A 15865-nucleotide genomic window follows, 5' to 3' on the forward strand; every position below is an offset into this window, starting at 1 on the left:
CCGACGCAAAGATTGACGAATCGTGTATTTGCAAAACGATTTCTTTCGACGATGCTACACGAATGCGAAGTTATCATGCACGGCCGAAGGTTATAGGTTTTCACATTGTCTTACAGTTAAATCTGACCTGCGCCCTGCTATTACGCTATTACGATCGAGGGGCCTTTAAATGGGGCCCATGCTGCGCACGGCGGAATCACGTTGCTGCATAATGCACACACGTCCCATCGTGTTGCGCATACAGATGGACAAGGAACGCACGCATGCATGCACGCACGACGCACGCACGCACGCACGCACGCACGCACGCACGCACGTATGCACGCATGCATGCAGCCGTTGGCCCTGCTGCTGCTGACGCTCGTAGCTCGCTTATAGCTCGAGCGGTGCGACTTTCAAGCTATTTTGCACATGCGAAGAAATTAACGACGGATATAGGGGGATCGAAATACATGGACGAAAAAAAGATCGCCGTAAATGCGCAGCGTAAATTGCGTAGGAAAAATTTCGGGACTTACATTGATCAAATATCTTAAGCATCGCTTTCTTCAGCTGCATAATCGTGCCGGCCGTGGCGAATCGCCCGGATGAAAAGCAATAACGACATAAAGCTCGACCACTCGACTTTGCCTCGAACAGCCCCCCGCTCGACCTGTCCGATTCTGTCCATCATCGATAAGGCGAAACCTTCAAAGAGCCACTGACCGTCGACCGACAACAGGACGCTGCATCTCGCCGCACGACGCGGTCGTGGTCGCCCGGCGGCGAGTCGACATCCTCTCTTTCTTCTCTTTTCGCTTCCTCTAGGTCAATACGCGCGTGTTTGCGTGCGTGTATGTACACAATGCATTCGATTGGCACCGTGCGCGCACGCTACCACTACAGCGAGGAAGTCGTCGCACGTCGTCACTTCCGGCGGGCTAGAATCCGCACGATGAATGAACTCGTTCGCGTAATCGCTCCCACATACGACCTCTCGGGGCGAATTCTCTTCGATAACACCCACGTGGCCTCCGGAGCGAGCGTCGAAACCGAAAAAAAATAGCTGTCGGCCGGATCGGTTTAAAAAAAACAATCTCCGCCAATCGTGAGCGGCGAATTCACTGGTCTCGCCCTCGAAACTGATCACAATCCGCCTCGGTCACGTCTTATCGCACGTTCACGCGCGCAAGCGCTTCGTACACGAGTCACTCGACTCGCTTGCAACGAGAGATACGCGAAAAACCAGGAAGAAACTGCTTCGTTGCATTCACTTTTCGAGACAGTCTTTTTTCACACCGTTCGCGATCGCTTCGAGAATAGATTTCACGCGATCACAAGCACTATTGTAAAATTTGCAATTCCATTACGTTGTCTGGCTCCGTTGATTCAGCGATCAGAGTTCAGCATTGTGAGATTCGAAGCTTTACTAAAACACTTTATTTATTTATTTATTTTTTTTTTCAATTTGGAGCACAAACGCTCTCCGCCAACTTCTATCTCGCACCTTTGTAGAAATTACGTTAGCATTTCCTTATCATTTTATTTGCGCACAATTGCTTTCTTTTTTTTTCGGGAAAATCACACTTTGAAACGGACCGTAAAACGACGAATCACAGTGATGCGCAAAATCCGCCGTTCTCAGTTGCGAGAGACGTTCGCGCGATGCACGGAGAATGCGCGTGGCGTTCTACACGCAAGTTTAGCTGCTACTGTTAAGAGCTCGGTCGAGTAGAGTCGAGTTCAGTCCAGTCGTGGTGTGGTGCGACGCGATGCGACGCTTCGAACCAGAAGAGAAGGGGAAGAGAGAAAGAAGGAGACACGCAAAGTTTCTAATTCCGATTAACATCACTCTGCACGCCTATTTTCAGTGCAAATCTAATTAACGGCCGTAAACCGAAATTCAACGGGGGGCGAGAAGCTTTTTTTTTTTTACGGAGCACGTATGACCGAATGAAAAAAAAAAGAAAAAGAGAGCGGGGTATCAACAGTGTGTAACACGATACGAATGACGAACCGAAATTCACCACGCACACATGCGTGCAACACTTGACAAACAAGTTATACACGTAGCAAAAAGTTTTGTCGATTGCGAGCCCAGATAAATATTGTTTATCTCGTTCCATTACCAACCGCGTATAATACGCTTGCATCGTCACATTCGTGCGATAACTACGCGCGTGTACGAACGCGTGTACCCGTGCACGCGTCATCAGATAGAAGGAGGGAGGAAAGCGGACAAAGAGAAAAAAAAGAAAGGGGACTGAAGAAGCATCCGTGCCAGCCAGATCTCGTTATACACTAAGTAATCGTCTTGCTCGTCCATTCTACTCGGAAGTCGGAATAAAAATATGGATAAATTTATCTAAGACGTCATGGACTTGGGATAGCGCACGCACTCGTTGTGAATCGCATTCCGCTCTTAAAGTTTCCGATCGCTCATTGCGACCATATTGGAGTACGTCAGAAGTGAAAAAAAAGTCGTGCATATTTTTTTCATAGATAAATTCTTTTCCTATGCAATTGCTCGCGTGACTAATCGGAAAGCTTAAAATTCATAGTCATGACGCTGAATTGTGATTGTTCACAATGTAAATGAATAAGAGCAACGTAAGAAGAGTAAAAAAATCAGCTTCGCCGTCGAGACAATGAGAATTGAACGTGAATATTCATGCTTTTTCTTCTTTCTTCAAAAAAGATCTTTCTATTTTACTCCGTTACGTGTGGACGCGTAAGCACGTGTACGCTGCGCCGTGCTGCGACGTACTGATGCATCGTCTCGCGTCGGATTATGCAACTGATGAGGTAGCATTCGTGGTATCGCACAGTATATCGAGATAACACCACTTGGTAGTTTAACGTCAGCATTAAGGACAAAGGACCGTCGACAAAACTACGAGAATTTTTCATGCAAAACTTATACGCGGTTTCTGATTCCCTCGCTGCGGCGATATCGAATTATCAGAAATAAGAAATCATGCAAATTTTTTCTCGCATTACGTGTCGAAATAAATTATTTCTCTCTTTTTCTTTTCTCGCATTAATCGATCGTATACTGTCATTTGATAGTTGGTCAAACGAATAGAATAAAAATTGCTGAAAACTGTCGAGTTTCTTAACACGCGCAGCGACTCTCAGAAAGATAATATTTAACTAATCATCGCGAGCCGATTCAATATTTTTTCGCACTTCGAACACTCGCTTCGAGCAAGCTGTTATAACGGAATCGCTATACAGCATTGGCTGCACAGCTCACGACACAGACGGATTTCTCTTCACGGATGATACATTTTGCGACGGTTGCCTCGCGAGAGGCAACGGTCGAGACTCTCTAACCGCTTTGAAATTCGCTAAGGAATTTATCTTCACATTCGTATTATCACGCTGTAAATTCCTCCTTTTTATATCGTGGAATAAATTTCTAATTCGGCGATAACTAATCGCACAACTTATGAGAATTATAAATTAAAATGCTTAATCATGCTAATTTTTCAATAAATTTTCCTTTTGCTGCTTTCGATTTTTAGAAATAGTTTGTTCGCAATTCTTCCGATTATTCGCTTAATAATAAAATTCAACATAAATATTTATGCACTTATTGCAATCTGATTCGAGTTAGCTATTTTAATTGTTTCTTTTTTTATCTTTTCTATTCATTTCTGATAATTTATTAATTGAAATTTTGACATACATTCTAACGTAAGAAAATCCTATCGCGATATGTACATGATATCAGTTTTGGAAATAATGCGATAACATCGGTAACGTAATATATCGCTGTGATCTTAACCGATTTTTTAGATGATACAGCGTTTGTCGTTATCCAAGTTTATGCCGTCCTCGACATTGATACGCTCGCCAATGCCAATGACAATCCATTATGCTGTCTATGCCTACGTTGACGAGAGGTAATGTTTTCGAACATTTCCTTCATCTTTCGTTCTCTCCGTCTTTAACTCAGCCTGAGAGACGTGAAACGTCAGACTTTGCGAGAGCGGAAGGCCGCAACCTTCGTAAATTAGCCGCATCCTAATTGATGTATCCGTTCGAGCACTTTCCGCTCCGCGCTAAGACGCGCTGCCTATTGCGAGAGTAATCGTGAGATAAATCGGATTCGCTCAGACGTCGAAAATAGCTTTTTCGAAATGATTAAAACGTTAACTAAGCAGGCGGAGATTTGTCGGAAGCATTAATGAAACGAATGAGGAAGCTTATGCGGTGTTACTGCGTTATTTGTCACAGAAAGTAAGAGAAACAGAGAAAGAAAAAGCTGCGATGAAGATTCAAGCTTAGGCGTGCTGGGTCAATAAGTCTGGGTCAAACGAGCATGTGACTCGTATCGAATTAGCTCGTCGCACTGAAATTGACCTCCAGGTTAATTCCATGATCTGCGTTTGTACACTGCGCACGTTTACATTACACGTGTACCAGTATACCATACGTAACGTGTACAGTTCGCAACTTTAGTCTGTTTTGAGCAGCATGAAAAAAATACGTGGTGAGGAAGAAAATAAAAATACGTAGCAATCCGTTAAATAATATCGCAACATTCCAAGCTTTGTTAAAACGATATTATGAAAGGCTCGCGGAGATCGGCACGCGTGCGAAACTTGAACCGATTTGGCGATTTGATTATGATTCTCCAAATGATAGCTTTTCAAGATAACCATCAACTTTTTACTTTTCACTTCTAAATTCTTCAAATTATTATACGTACACGGAAAGAAACACTTTTGCTGAAAGATCTGAAAATTGTGCCAGATACAGATCTAAAAATAAATTTTGTTGGAAATTCGAAATTTATCAAGCACTCGATTTTGATTGATGGGTCGTCAAAACTTTTTACGATATGAAAAAGATCGAGTGCTCTATTGGTAAATTTTGATAGTCCAACGAAATTTATTTTCATATCTGTATCTGGTACAATTTTTAGATCTTTCAGCAAAAATATTCTTTCCGTGTATCAATTCTTAATTGCGTATCATGTATTTTTAGAATTAATTAAAAGCGACTTTTTAAGTTCTCCATTTTCTTTTCAATTATTATAACATGCCGTTTGTTGACGGGATCGGGAAGAAGCGATATCGGTTGGAAATCGCCGGGAGCAAATGTCAAAGAAGTAAAGAACTTACCCGGTTTCCTGCGGGAGCTCCAAAGTACGGGAGGATGCGCGGATGCGGCGATGGCAGCGGCGGGAGTACCGCCGGAGGCAGCCAGCTTGACTGCGTTCCGCGAACCTGCAAATCACCCGAAACTTTTTAAAACAAATTCAGAACATTCGTACTTTTATTTTTGCTAATATAAATCCAAGGGGAAAAAATCAGACAGAAAGCAATGCCGAATGACATTTGTTATGTTCTCAGCAAAATTACACGCTAAATTGATTTGTACAGTTATGGAAGATAGAATGAGCTGCATAACAAATATGTTAGAGGATAATTACACAGAACGTCCGGTAACAATCGGAAACTGCATTCTGCGGAGAAAAACAAATAAAAAATGTAGAATAAAATTTTTTCGAGGACGGTGAAAATTATTGAATTTACAAAAAAAATAAAGCCTTGAAAAAAATTTATCGTACTTTTTTCTCCATGTAGAATCAGTGTCTTTTTTCGGGTGTAGCGCCAGTTACAGGACACTGTACAATTAATCAAGAATTAAGGGGAGATCTTGTAACGCGATATCTCGAGAGCGTTGATCCACGGCATGCAGAATCAAGACAGGACACTGCTGTCATGGAGAAGGGAACAGGGGATTGGACATTATCGATGGTTCATTAAAGCGGGTACAACGCGAAGCAACACGATGCTTTGCTCGGTATTCGGTTTCGCTGTCGCGCATGATAAAGCGACGTGCATCGTTCGCGCAATGACATTGAATCATCGCGCTTGGGGGAGTTTTGTCTACAGTTAGACAAATTAATTTTTCATCTTTATAAAGCTCGTGTCTCCTGTTTCTATATTTAACACTTCATTTTTAAGTGCACAATTTGCTTGAAAATTGTCTTTTGAACAAGGGACTGTTCTAAAACTGCCTGAGATCATTTACCCGACACTTTTTGCACCGAGACGCGCTCGTCAAAGTTGCAAGATCCATCCGGTTGCTCTTCAACTTCAGGACTGGATGAGGTGGCGCATTTGTAGGTGCACGAACAGAATAGCCATCTCTTGCTGTCGCGATTCGCCAAGTAACGACACTGTCGTCTACTGATAGCCATTTTGAGGACGAGCGAGCGGAATGACGAGTAAAGTAACACGCGCGACATGTACTCAAGGATTCGCCAAATCGAGGAATGAAACGAAATCAGGTACATCTGCCGTACGTGATTAGCCTTGGCGGCGCGATTGGTAGCAGGGGAAAACAATATGCGTGCTTCGGCACGATTCTTCATACAGCTATACCCATATCCGCTACTTTCTATATATCCTTTGGTCGATATCGACCTCGTCTCTAACGACGCGTTCGACGATCGTTAACCAATACGATCGCCAACCGATACGTGCATTAAACTTCCGGTCCTCGCGTACTCATCGACTTAATGGCTATGTCGCGCGCTACCCCGGCCTTGCCGCGCCTTGCCCACGCTCTCACTTGAAACGCTATTTTTGGTGTCACTTTGGGACGACTAACCGTTTCGATTACGCAAAAGGACGATAAGGCGATTGTATCTAATATAAAACGCCCTTGAATTACCATATATATTGGAAAAAACCTGCCAACTTGCCTGTTACGATAGGCGTAATGATATTTTTTTTTCCACAACGCAATATTGCAATTTTATTATTAGTTCCTCGTCCAAATTTCGATCAATATTCTTCGTTAAATTTTTTTATTGATTGTTATTTTATTGTTATTCTTGTTCATCGTCGTATTTTTTCTCTACAACGTAGTATTGCAATTTTATTATTTAGTTTCTTGTCAAAATTTCGATAAATATTTTTTGTTATTTTGTCATTGACTCCACTTGTTCGCATTCGTCATCATTTGTTGACCGATCGATAATGAGTGATAAATGAGCTTAATCCGGATTTTCAGGAGCGAATAAAAATTGCGCGACACGACATAATCTTTCAATCTTAGAACATACGCTCATGAAGTGTATGCACGCGAGAATCAATCAACATACACGCAAAATCCGTAAACATCAATTTACTCATGCAACACTAATTGTAAGATTTCTACTTCCTTATTACAGTCATATTAAATTATCACATTAGAAGCGGGAGATATTTTTCTTATACATTACACGTCCAAATAAATTAATTTTTTCTACTTATCTCCACTCGCGTTAGATAGCATAGATTGATAAGATACATCGAAAACGCTCTTTTGTATTATCTTGTATTAGGAAATATATTATTATAATATGATCTATTGTACAAGTGTTTTACATTTCCAGCAAAAATGGGTCAAGATTTCTATCTATTTATTATTCTACGAACCAAAAAAGTCTCTGATGTTTCTGGTTAATTTACATCAAATGTAAGCAATGACAAGCAAAAAATACTATCTTATTTCGATATATGGAAAAAAATACTTGACGTCATGTGTCGCTTCTAACGTCACAATTCAGCGTGACTGCAACGAGGAACTAGGAACTTTAATGATTCAACAGTATAGTACATGCAAATCCGATTCTGAATAACTGAGTGGATCGCATATTTCATTGAAGAAGACATATTTAAGACAATGTTAGATATACAAAATATTTTATCATCTTTTAAGAAATAAACCATGAGAAATAGTAAACTCTCGTATATTTTACAGCTCGGTAGTTATCGATTTCGGTTGTAGAATAAAATGCTATACTTTTTTCGTAAAGCAAACGTGAAAAGCATTCTTCTCTTGATCTTTCCGAATTTTGCGTAAACGATAAACCGAAAGAACGAGAACGCAACATCGCTATTTATGTTACCATATCGATCGTTCCTTCAGTAAATAACGCCTACGCATCATAAATGACACTTGGAAACGCGCGCGCAATGGGATACGTACGTATGTATCAGGCTTGTCAAATCTATACAATGCTCTCGATGTGATCGTTAAAGGGTCGTTGGCTTATTAATACATAAAGGTAATTGGTTAAACATGACTGGCATTGACGTCGTTCGAAGATAAGATCCTTCGAAGATCGCACGTTGTACAAGCATGCAGGTGTAAAGATAGAAGCGTATAGACGCATAGAATCCTACGTGCCTCAATACGCGGGCATTGTTGGTCGTTTACATAATAATAAGCGCTGGCATTTGTCACTTGTATGATAAAGCTGAATGGTGCCCGATATCACATCAAGTGACTTTTTACTTTTGGTTGTTTTCTTCGTCGTATTTTGATTTGATTCCGAATTCACAATCACTCGTCGCATAAATGTTTTCGGTATCACGTGGGGCAATGAAAGGACGAAATTTTGTGGTGCGAAGTAAACACAAAAGAAGAGTAAATGTAAGTGCGAATATACTCGTCATTATGCGGCGAGCTCAAGCGATAATATTATCTGAAACACTTTTAGCACAATTTTGGTGCACTCGCTGACTTACTCATTCCTAAAATATTCCAATTTATCAGATGCATATATTCCATTGTCGATTTAAGTCGTTTATTCACGGTCCGTGCGAAAATCTTTTTCTTACAATGTACTTGGTTTCTATAATTTTTTATCCTACGCAGAATATTTCAAAAAATTTAAATGTCCTTTCAATAATAAATTATTTCAAATTAGAAATTTTTCTTTAGATATGATAAAAAATTTTTGCTTCAAACTGAACTTCAAAGATCCAATAATAACGTTCTTCAGTTAATTTTCATTGATTTTGATCAATATTTAATTTAAAATTTAGTTACAAAAATATATGATCAAAGTATCTACTTAAATATTGGAAAAAAATTCTCTGAGAATTCCTTGATATTCTACACAAATTTCCAGATAAAAATAAAGCATATTTTACATGCAAATTTAAAATAAATTGAAGAATTTGTTTTTTGTGTCTCTTAGGATTTCCTATTCATATCTACGAAGAAAGAACTAACAAGACACTTAAGATGCAAATGAAAATGTACTGAAAAGAAATGAAAGCTTAACCGATTACATCGTGAAAGCAAAATCAAAAAATTAAATTAAGGATTACATTTTCAACAAAAATTCTCGAAATCTTAAAGCATAGATAAAATTCCTTGAAAATTCCCTGCTTTCTTCAACGTGAAAAGAATGCTTTGTAAGAATTCCAGATTTTTCGATCGTACATCTTGAGGATATTAAAAATCAGAAAACTTGTAACAAATTCACGATGTTTTACGAGGAATTTTTTTTTGTTAAGAACAAATTGACCAAAGAATCTTTCAAAATTTTTGAAATATCTTGTGCAGAGGACTGTGAATTATGAAACAGCGAGCGATATATGACCCATTTGTAACAATGTAAAATGGTTTTCTATGAAAAAAAAAAAAGAAGAGTAATTACGCATCTCTGTAGCCTCGCTATGAATCTTTTATCGCTGTCATAAAAAACGGAAACGCAATGTGAACAAATATGCGATAAAGCATGTGATTTGCCTCGTGTACTTGGTCGAGTAAATGTTGAAACAACTACATATGCATCCAGATATCTATCCGCCCGTATTATTTCGTGATAAATTTCCCACACGTGATTTTACAACGATGAGATATCGATGTTACATAAAAAATGTTTTACACGGTGTAAGTCAAATTGTTTTCGTAAGAGTTATTTTTTTTCTCTACTTTCATTTCTACGGTTTTACACATGTTTGATAGAGGAGCGGTATATTAGGTCTGATGCACAGATAACAAGTATCTTTTCGATATGTTTGTACTGATAATTGAATCGATTCGATCGAACCGTTTGATATTTCGGATCTCGAGATCCCAACTGTCTGAACTGCCTCGGCCATCTGAAATTTCCGAGCACACTTGGAAAGTGTGCCACGGGTTCCAAAGGTTGGAAGCCGTTGCGGTAGCAGCATTTATCGAATGAGTCTTCGTTTTCTGCGCGAGCAACCGCTTTCTTTTTCACCGAACGCACGCTATCTTGGTCGCCCGGAGTGTCAACTTTCTGTTAGCCAGTCGTCGCACGTTCGGACACGTATTAGAAATCTCACGGTCGCATCACCGATCGGATCGTCCGACTTTCGCGCCCACGAGGACCAAAAGTTACACACACGACCATTTCGTGCGCGAACTTCGCGGAGGTAAGAAACAACGGTCTAAGGTCGCGTGATAAAATGGGCGAATGCGATAATATGTTTTCCGCCCAAAACCCACAGATAAGGTTATCGCATTCAAATCGCAAGTGGATCCTCATTTGTGACTCACGGCTTTTATTTCGCCTAACGAAATGCGACGAAAATCTGAAGAATACTTCCTTCATATTTTCGTCGTTCTCCTCATTTTCCCCTTCATTACAGATGCCGCGGAAGTATTTTTCATCTGAGGGGGCAACATTTACAAAGGGGATGCATAATATATTCATAGTATGTATATGTATGGAACTCCATTCAAACACCATAATAGGCCACTCAGTGGGTAGTATAAATGTACGAAAAATATGCACAGATTTTTTGCTCTAATTAACTTAATGCGCTTAATTTTCTTCATTATATAGTGTACTTCAATTGAACGAGTAAATAGTCAAAGGAAAAAGAAAAAGAAAGAAGAAAAAAAGAAAAGAAAAGAAAAATAACTCATTTTTCCACCTTTGATGATGCAAATATTTGATGCTCAATATTTTCACTCATGAAATGCCTGAAGAAAACAGAAAAATTTCAGAGGGGCGTAGCCGGTTCCGCGGCGCCTGCTTCATTATATATATTTATATTATTTTGAGTGAAGAAAATATAATCTTATATCGCCGAAAAGATTGTGCCAAATAGTCTTTGATCCGTTTATCGATCGCAAAATCCAAGCAACTTGAAACGCGCGTCCTCGATGCCTGCACGCCAACCCACCGCGGCGACAACTTGTAAGACGTAAAGCGCGGTGGGATCGAATGCCAATCGACGCTGCAGGCCGTTTACCGGTGGGAAATAATCAGTCAGATACATAACGTACATTGCCTGTAACCTTGCACTTGCAACAATACTGCGCACCTCGTGCGCGGCGGCGCTTTGTCGCGTCTCAGTTTCGCGTTTTGTTTCTTCCGCACGGAACGTCGTATCGCTTGATGTCCACGAGAGACGGTATCTGCGAAACTTTATCGCGATATCGCCCCAATACCGTACACTATCGAATCAGAACAGTGGTTCTCTCATGTTCCGCGAAAACTACGTGTGTGCGCGTGTCTCATCTACGTAAACATTTCTGCCTCGAGGATTATTCCGTTTTCGGAGAAAAAAAAAATTCCGTTTATTGGTGCGAAAGTAGAAAACGGTTTAAGAGAGCAAGATTGAAATGTTTACATAAGAAAGAAATTGTGCTATATTTATTCACCTGGTCTACAAGTGTAAGGTACTGAATCTAGAAGTATAGATATTTTGAGGCGGTTAACATATTCCAAATAGACAGATACTGTAGCGGTGCGCGAGAATGAACCAAATATTTTTACCGCGTCTTCCATTGAGAATAATACTCGGAACATTCGACTGAACAATACTTGGACTTTGCAATGCGTGCGGATCGAAATTACAGCGTGAACATTTTCGTGCAAGTTGCAATTGTCGCGCTTCCGCGACATATAAACACGTAATCTAACTTTGCAAAGTTCTAACGGTATTTATCGCGCCGTTATATCACGACGATTTCAATCCGCTCTTTTTTCAGAACAAAGTTCGCTCGACGTGTCGACGTAAAATCATGTCGGACGCATCCGCGTGCATCCTATCATCTCTTTCTCTCGCGGTGTGTCTAGTCACATCACGCGTCGCGTATCCATAGTTTCGCGATATAAAAACTACCGGAGAGCCATTGGCGCCAGTCGTACATGCAATCGCGATGCCCCCCTCCCCATCCCCCCTTCGTATATTATCGTAAACGCGCAACCGCGAACTCGCGACATGCGGACGTACCTTTTCGAGACAAAAACGACGTTGGAGGCGAGGTTGTACCTCGTCGGCAGGATTCCGTTCGACTTCCGCGAGCTCGAATTCCAACGCGAAACCTCTTCTTTTCCGTCCTCTGTCGCGGGTGCCACGCGCCTCGTACGTTGCACCGCGATGAGTATGGCGAAACCGTTCGAATTTTACGATCCGAAGCGCGTCGACCGCGGTGCACAAAAAAAAAGAGAAACGTAGGCAGAGCGTCGACGCCTGTTGTTGGCGCGTCCTTGGCGCGGCACGTCGCGTCGTGGCGTACGTGGTGTTGCGTGACGCTTCCACCAGCTTCCGCGACAGACTGCCTGCCTGAAGCTGCACTACCTGATAACCGACACATTGACGAGACGCTTTTAAAGGCCGACACTCGCTTACGGTAGTCGCGCTGCTTAAAAAATTCGCCGCACGCCACGCTTGTTTTATATCGTGGCTGAATTGTGAAACTAGGAGCCGCATCACGGTCGATAAATTCATTATCACATTATTATTATTGGACGATAAATTTGATAGTTATTTCATCGACCACCGTATACATGCTGCTACTATTAATTTGCATTCTTATCAGTAGGGAACGTGCAGCTCGCTATTGTTTTCCTTTATATATTGAACGAAGAAGAAAGAGAGAAACAGAGAGGAAGGATTGTATATACATAACTCGAAGCGTGCTGTCAAAATAGTAAAAGGTCCTTAGAAATTGTGTGGCGACTTCTTTCCTGTCATGTAAGTGACAGTATACGTTAGTGATCACTCGTATACATTTCACTTTTGGAGTTGAGTGGAAACTGCGCAAATGAAGATTTTACGCGTTAAATTGATAACGTGAAATCGACAATATCATCTTTCTGTTCAGACTCACTGAACCTTAGTGTGACGTGAGTGTATAGAGATTCAATGATGCTTCGCGTATCATCATCAACAGCATAGTGAAGATTTATTTCTGAATTACGCAATTTAGTAAAACATTTTTATCCGAGTGTCGAATCACAGCGTCGAAGTTGAGGTCAGAAATGGAGCCGGCGGGGCAGAATCAACCACCTAACATCTCGAACAATATCAACGACAATTCCGACACACACAAAGGCAGGCAAGTGTCTTTTTTTATATCTTACTGATTTTTTGTTTTCTCCAAGTGTAAGAAATTGATAATGCTTCTCAAGAAGCTCACATGATTCAAAAATTTCATGACACATTGTTTGATTTATTTTTCATTATTACAGTTGCTTGTTACTGCGCTATGCTAGCCAGAATTCTCTAGATGAAAGCTCACAGAAACATATTCCTCGTGAAAATGGAAAGGACAAGCCACCGTACAGAAATCATCATCACACAAATCGTGCCTTTGATGTCATCAATGAAATGCGAAAGTATATCTATTTATTATGATATATCTTTGCTTATTTATCAAAATATTATCTATAGCATATATTTGTAAAAACAAATTTTGCTTATACATATAACATTTGTAAACAGGTATTAAGTTTATACCTAGCTAATTGTTGCATTATTATATCAGCAATGTGCAGGGAGCAAATGTGAATTTGAATAACATGATATTACTGTTTAGGAAAAATTTACTGTGTGATGTCATCCTGGTGGCAGACAGCGGTATGGAAGTGCCTGCTCACAAAATGGTCCTCGCGGCGTGTAGTCCTTACTTTTACGCTATGTTTACAAAATTCGAAGAGCGTGATCAAGAGAGAATAACGTTGCAAGGAGTGGATTATTCGGCATTAGAGTTATTGGTGGACTACGTATATTCTGCTGAAGTCCATGTTACGGAGGATAATGTACAGGTGCTCTTACCAGCCGCGAATTTATTACAACTGACGGATGTTCGAGATGCCTGTTGTGATTTTTTACAAGCTCAATTGCACCCATCTAATTGTCTCGGTATTAGAGCGTTTGCCGATCTGCATGGATGTCTCGAGTTGTTGTCACATGCAGATAGTTATATCGAGCAACATTTCTCGTGAGAAATATTTTGAATCTTGATTTTGTTCATCAAACTGTATCAGCGATCGTAATTGTATTTTTAATACTGATTGTAGAGAAGTAGTTGATGCGGAGGAATTCTTAACACTGGCGCCTGAACAAGTGGCCAAGCTTATCTGCAGCGATCGCTTAATGGTACCTTCCGAAGAGAAAGTCTTTGAATGCGTAATTTCATGGGTGCATCACGATCTCGAGAAAAGACAAAACAACTTAGCTCTATTAATGGAGCATGTGCGCTTACCTCTGCTTTCGCAAGAATATTTAGTACAGCGTGTGGAAGAGGAACCACTTTTGAAAGCAAATTTGCAATGTAAGTTATTGCGATAATATTGTGCTAAGAAAAAGATGTATATTTTTTGTAATTTCCACAGGCAAAGACTTCTTGATCGAAGCTCTAAAATACCATTTACTGAAGGGTGAACAAAAATCGTTGTTTAAAACGCCACGTACCAAACCGAGACAACCAAGAGGATTGCCCAAAGTATTGCTCGTTGTCGGCGGCCAAGCTCCGAAGGCGATTAGGAGCGTGGAGTGCTTCGACTTCAAAGAGGAGAAGTGGTACCAAGTTTCCGAGCTGCCAACACGACGTTGTAGAGCTGGTAAATAATATCAATCGATCAATTAAACTCTAGCCAAATTGTTTTCTCGTTTTTCGCAAATACACTGAATCGCAAATTTCTGATTGTAGGACTTTGTGTGCTCGGTGGACGAGTATACGCTGTTGGCGGGTTCAACGGATCATTGAGAGTACGAACGGTTGATATTTATGACGCCGCTGCGGATCAATGGTCGCCCTGCCCCGAAATGGAAGCGAGAAGATCGACACTCGGTGTAGCAGTGCTCGGCAATTGCGTTTATGCTGTAAGATTACGCTTTCTAAATTTTTATATATCAAATTATATTTAAGATTCGGAAATTTTCAGTCAGAAAACACTATCTTTATTTCTTTATTACAACTGACATTTCATGTGCGTAGGTCGGTGGCTTTGATGGTTCGACGGGATTAAATTCAGCTGAAGTGTATGATCCACGCACTCGTGAATGGCGACCAATAGCGCGAATGTCAACACGACGTAGTAGCGTAGGAGTCGGTGTTGTCAAAGGATTACTTTACGCTGTAAGTTAATATTAAGTACCGTTGCTTGAAAAACCCCATTCGTCGGATATCTAATATAGAAAGACTGCAAATTAGGTTGGCGGCTACGATGGGGAATCTCGCCAATGCCTCTCCAGTGTCGAATGCTATAATCCAGAGAAAGATCAATGGAAACCCGTGCCTGAGATGTCTGCGCGTCGCAGTGGTGCGGGCGTTGGTGTCCTAGACGGTATTTTATATGCGGTAGGAGGTCACGATGGTCCGCTAGTTCGAAAAAGCGTGGAGGCGTTTAATCCAGAGACCAACCAATGGACTCCCGTCAGCGACATGGCGCTCTGCCGTCGTAACGCCGGTAAGTTGATGTCTTCCGACGTACTTTATTCCCTATTTTTAGTTACTACGATTTTTTCCCTCCTAAACCTAATATGGGTGTTACAACAAACAGGTGTTGTGGCGTTAAACGGACTTTTGTACGTGGTGGGCGGAGACGACGGTTCCTCCAGTCTGGCGTCCGTAGAAGTGTATTCTCCGAGAACCGATACCTGGACCACTCTGCCGACTTGCATGGGAGTCGGACGTAGTTACGCAGGTGTAGCAATCATCGACAAACCGATGGCCCCCGCGGCGACGATGTGAGGTCTACAATCCGCTGGGCATGCGACAGAACAGAACACGGACCCGGGTGCCGAGATATCGGATTCCTCGCGGGAAGCCGGGCCCAGCGGTGTGCAAAATCGCAGCGCGAGTCACAATTGTCAAG

The 15865-nt window shown here is 41.2% G+C and overlaps 2 protein-coding genes across 6 annotated transcripts in view; one reads left to right on the plus strand and one right to left on the minus strand.

The window, feature by feature from the left end:
- LOC105667583 (dual 3',5'-cyclic-AMP and -GMP phosphodiesterase 11-like) overlaps positions 1 to 12388 on the minus strand; it is a 26554-nt gene extending 14166 nt beyond the window's left edge. For 2 of the 4 annotated variants that reach the window (XR_001099949.2, XM_012359432.2), the window contains exons 1-2: positions 11994 to 12388; positions 5112 to 5216 (exon numbers count right to left, since the gene is read on the minus strand). Coding sequence is in view for 3 of the 4 variants with exons in the window: in XM_012359432.2 (XP_012214855.1) it covers positions 5112 to 5216; positions 11994 to 12357 (469 nt within the window). In the remaining variant the exon portion in view is untranslated. Of the gene's footprint in view, positions 1 to 518; positions 2859 to 5111; positions 5217 to 11993 lie in introns of those variants that run through there. The other 2 variants (XM_067358768.1, XM_012359433.2) reach the window with 2 other exon arrangements.
- The window catches only part of kel (kelch protein), a 34386-nt gene extending 18605 nt beyond the window's left edge, over positions 1 to 15781 (plus strand). The window contains exons 3-12 of one of the 2 annotated variants that reach the window (XM_012359457.2): positions 12583 to 12737; positions 12868 to 13101; positions 13235 to 13381; positions 13582 to 13986; positions 14066 to 14319; positions 14381 to 14608; positions 14698 to 14870; positions 14986 to 15126; positions 15202 to 15457; positions 15551 to 15781. In XM_012359457.2, the coding sequence (XP_012214880.1) occupies positions 13025 to 13101; positions 13235 to 13381; positions 13582 to 13986; positions 14066 to 14319; positions 14381 to 14608; positions 14698 to 14870; positions 14986 to 15126; positions 15202 to 15457; positions 15551 to 15741 (1872 nt within the window). In that variant the 5' untranslated portion in view covers positions 12583 to 12737; positions 12868 to 13024 and the 3' untranslated portion in view covers positions 15742 to 15781. Of the gene's footprint in view, positions 1 to 10860; positions 11437 to 12582; positions 13102 to 13234; positions 13382 to 13581; positions 13987 to 14065; positions 14320 to 14380; positions 14609 to 14697; positions 14871 to 14985; positions 15127 to 15201; positions 15458 to 15550 lie in introns of those variants that run through there. The other variant, XM_067358770.1, reaches the window with a different exon arrangement.
- The last annotated feature ends 84 nt before the right edge of the window (positions 15782 to 15865 follow it).

This window comes from Linepithema humile, chromosome 7 (assembly GCF_040581485.1).
Source record: "Linepithema humile isolate Giens D197 chromosome 7, Lhum_UNIL_v1.0, whole genome shotgun sequence".
NCBI lineage: Eukaryota > Metazoa > Arthropoda > Insecta > Hymenoptera > Formicidae > Linepithema > Linepithema humile.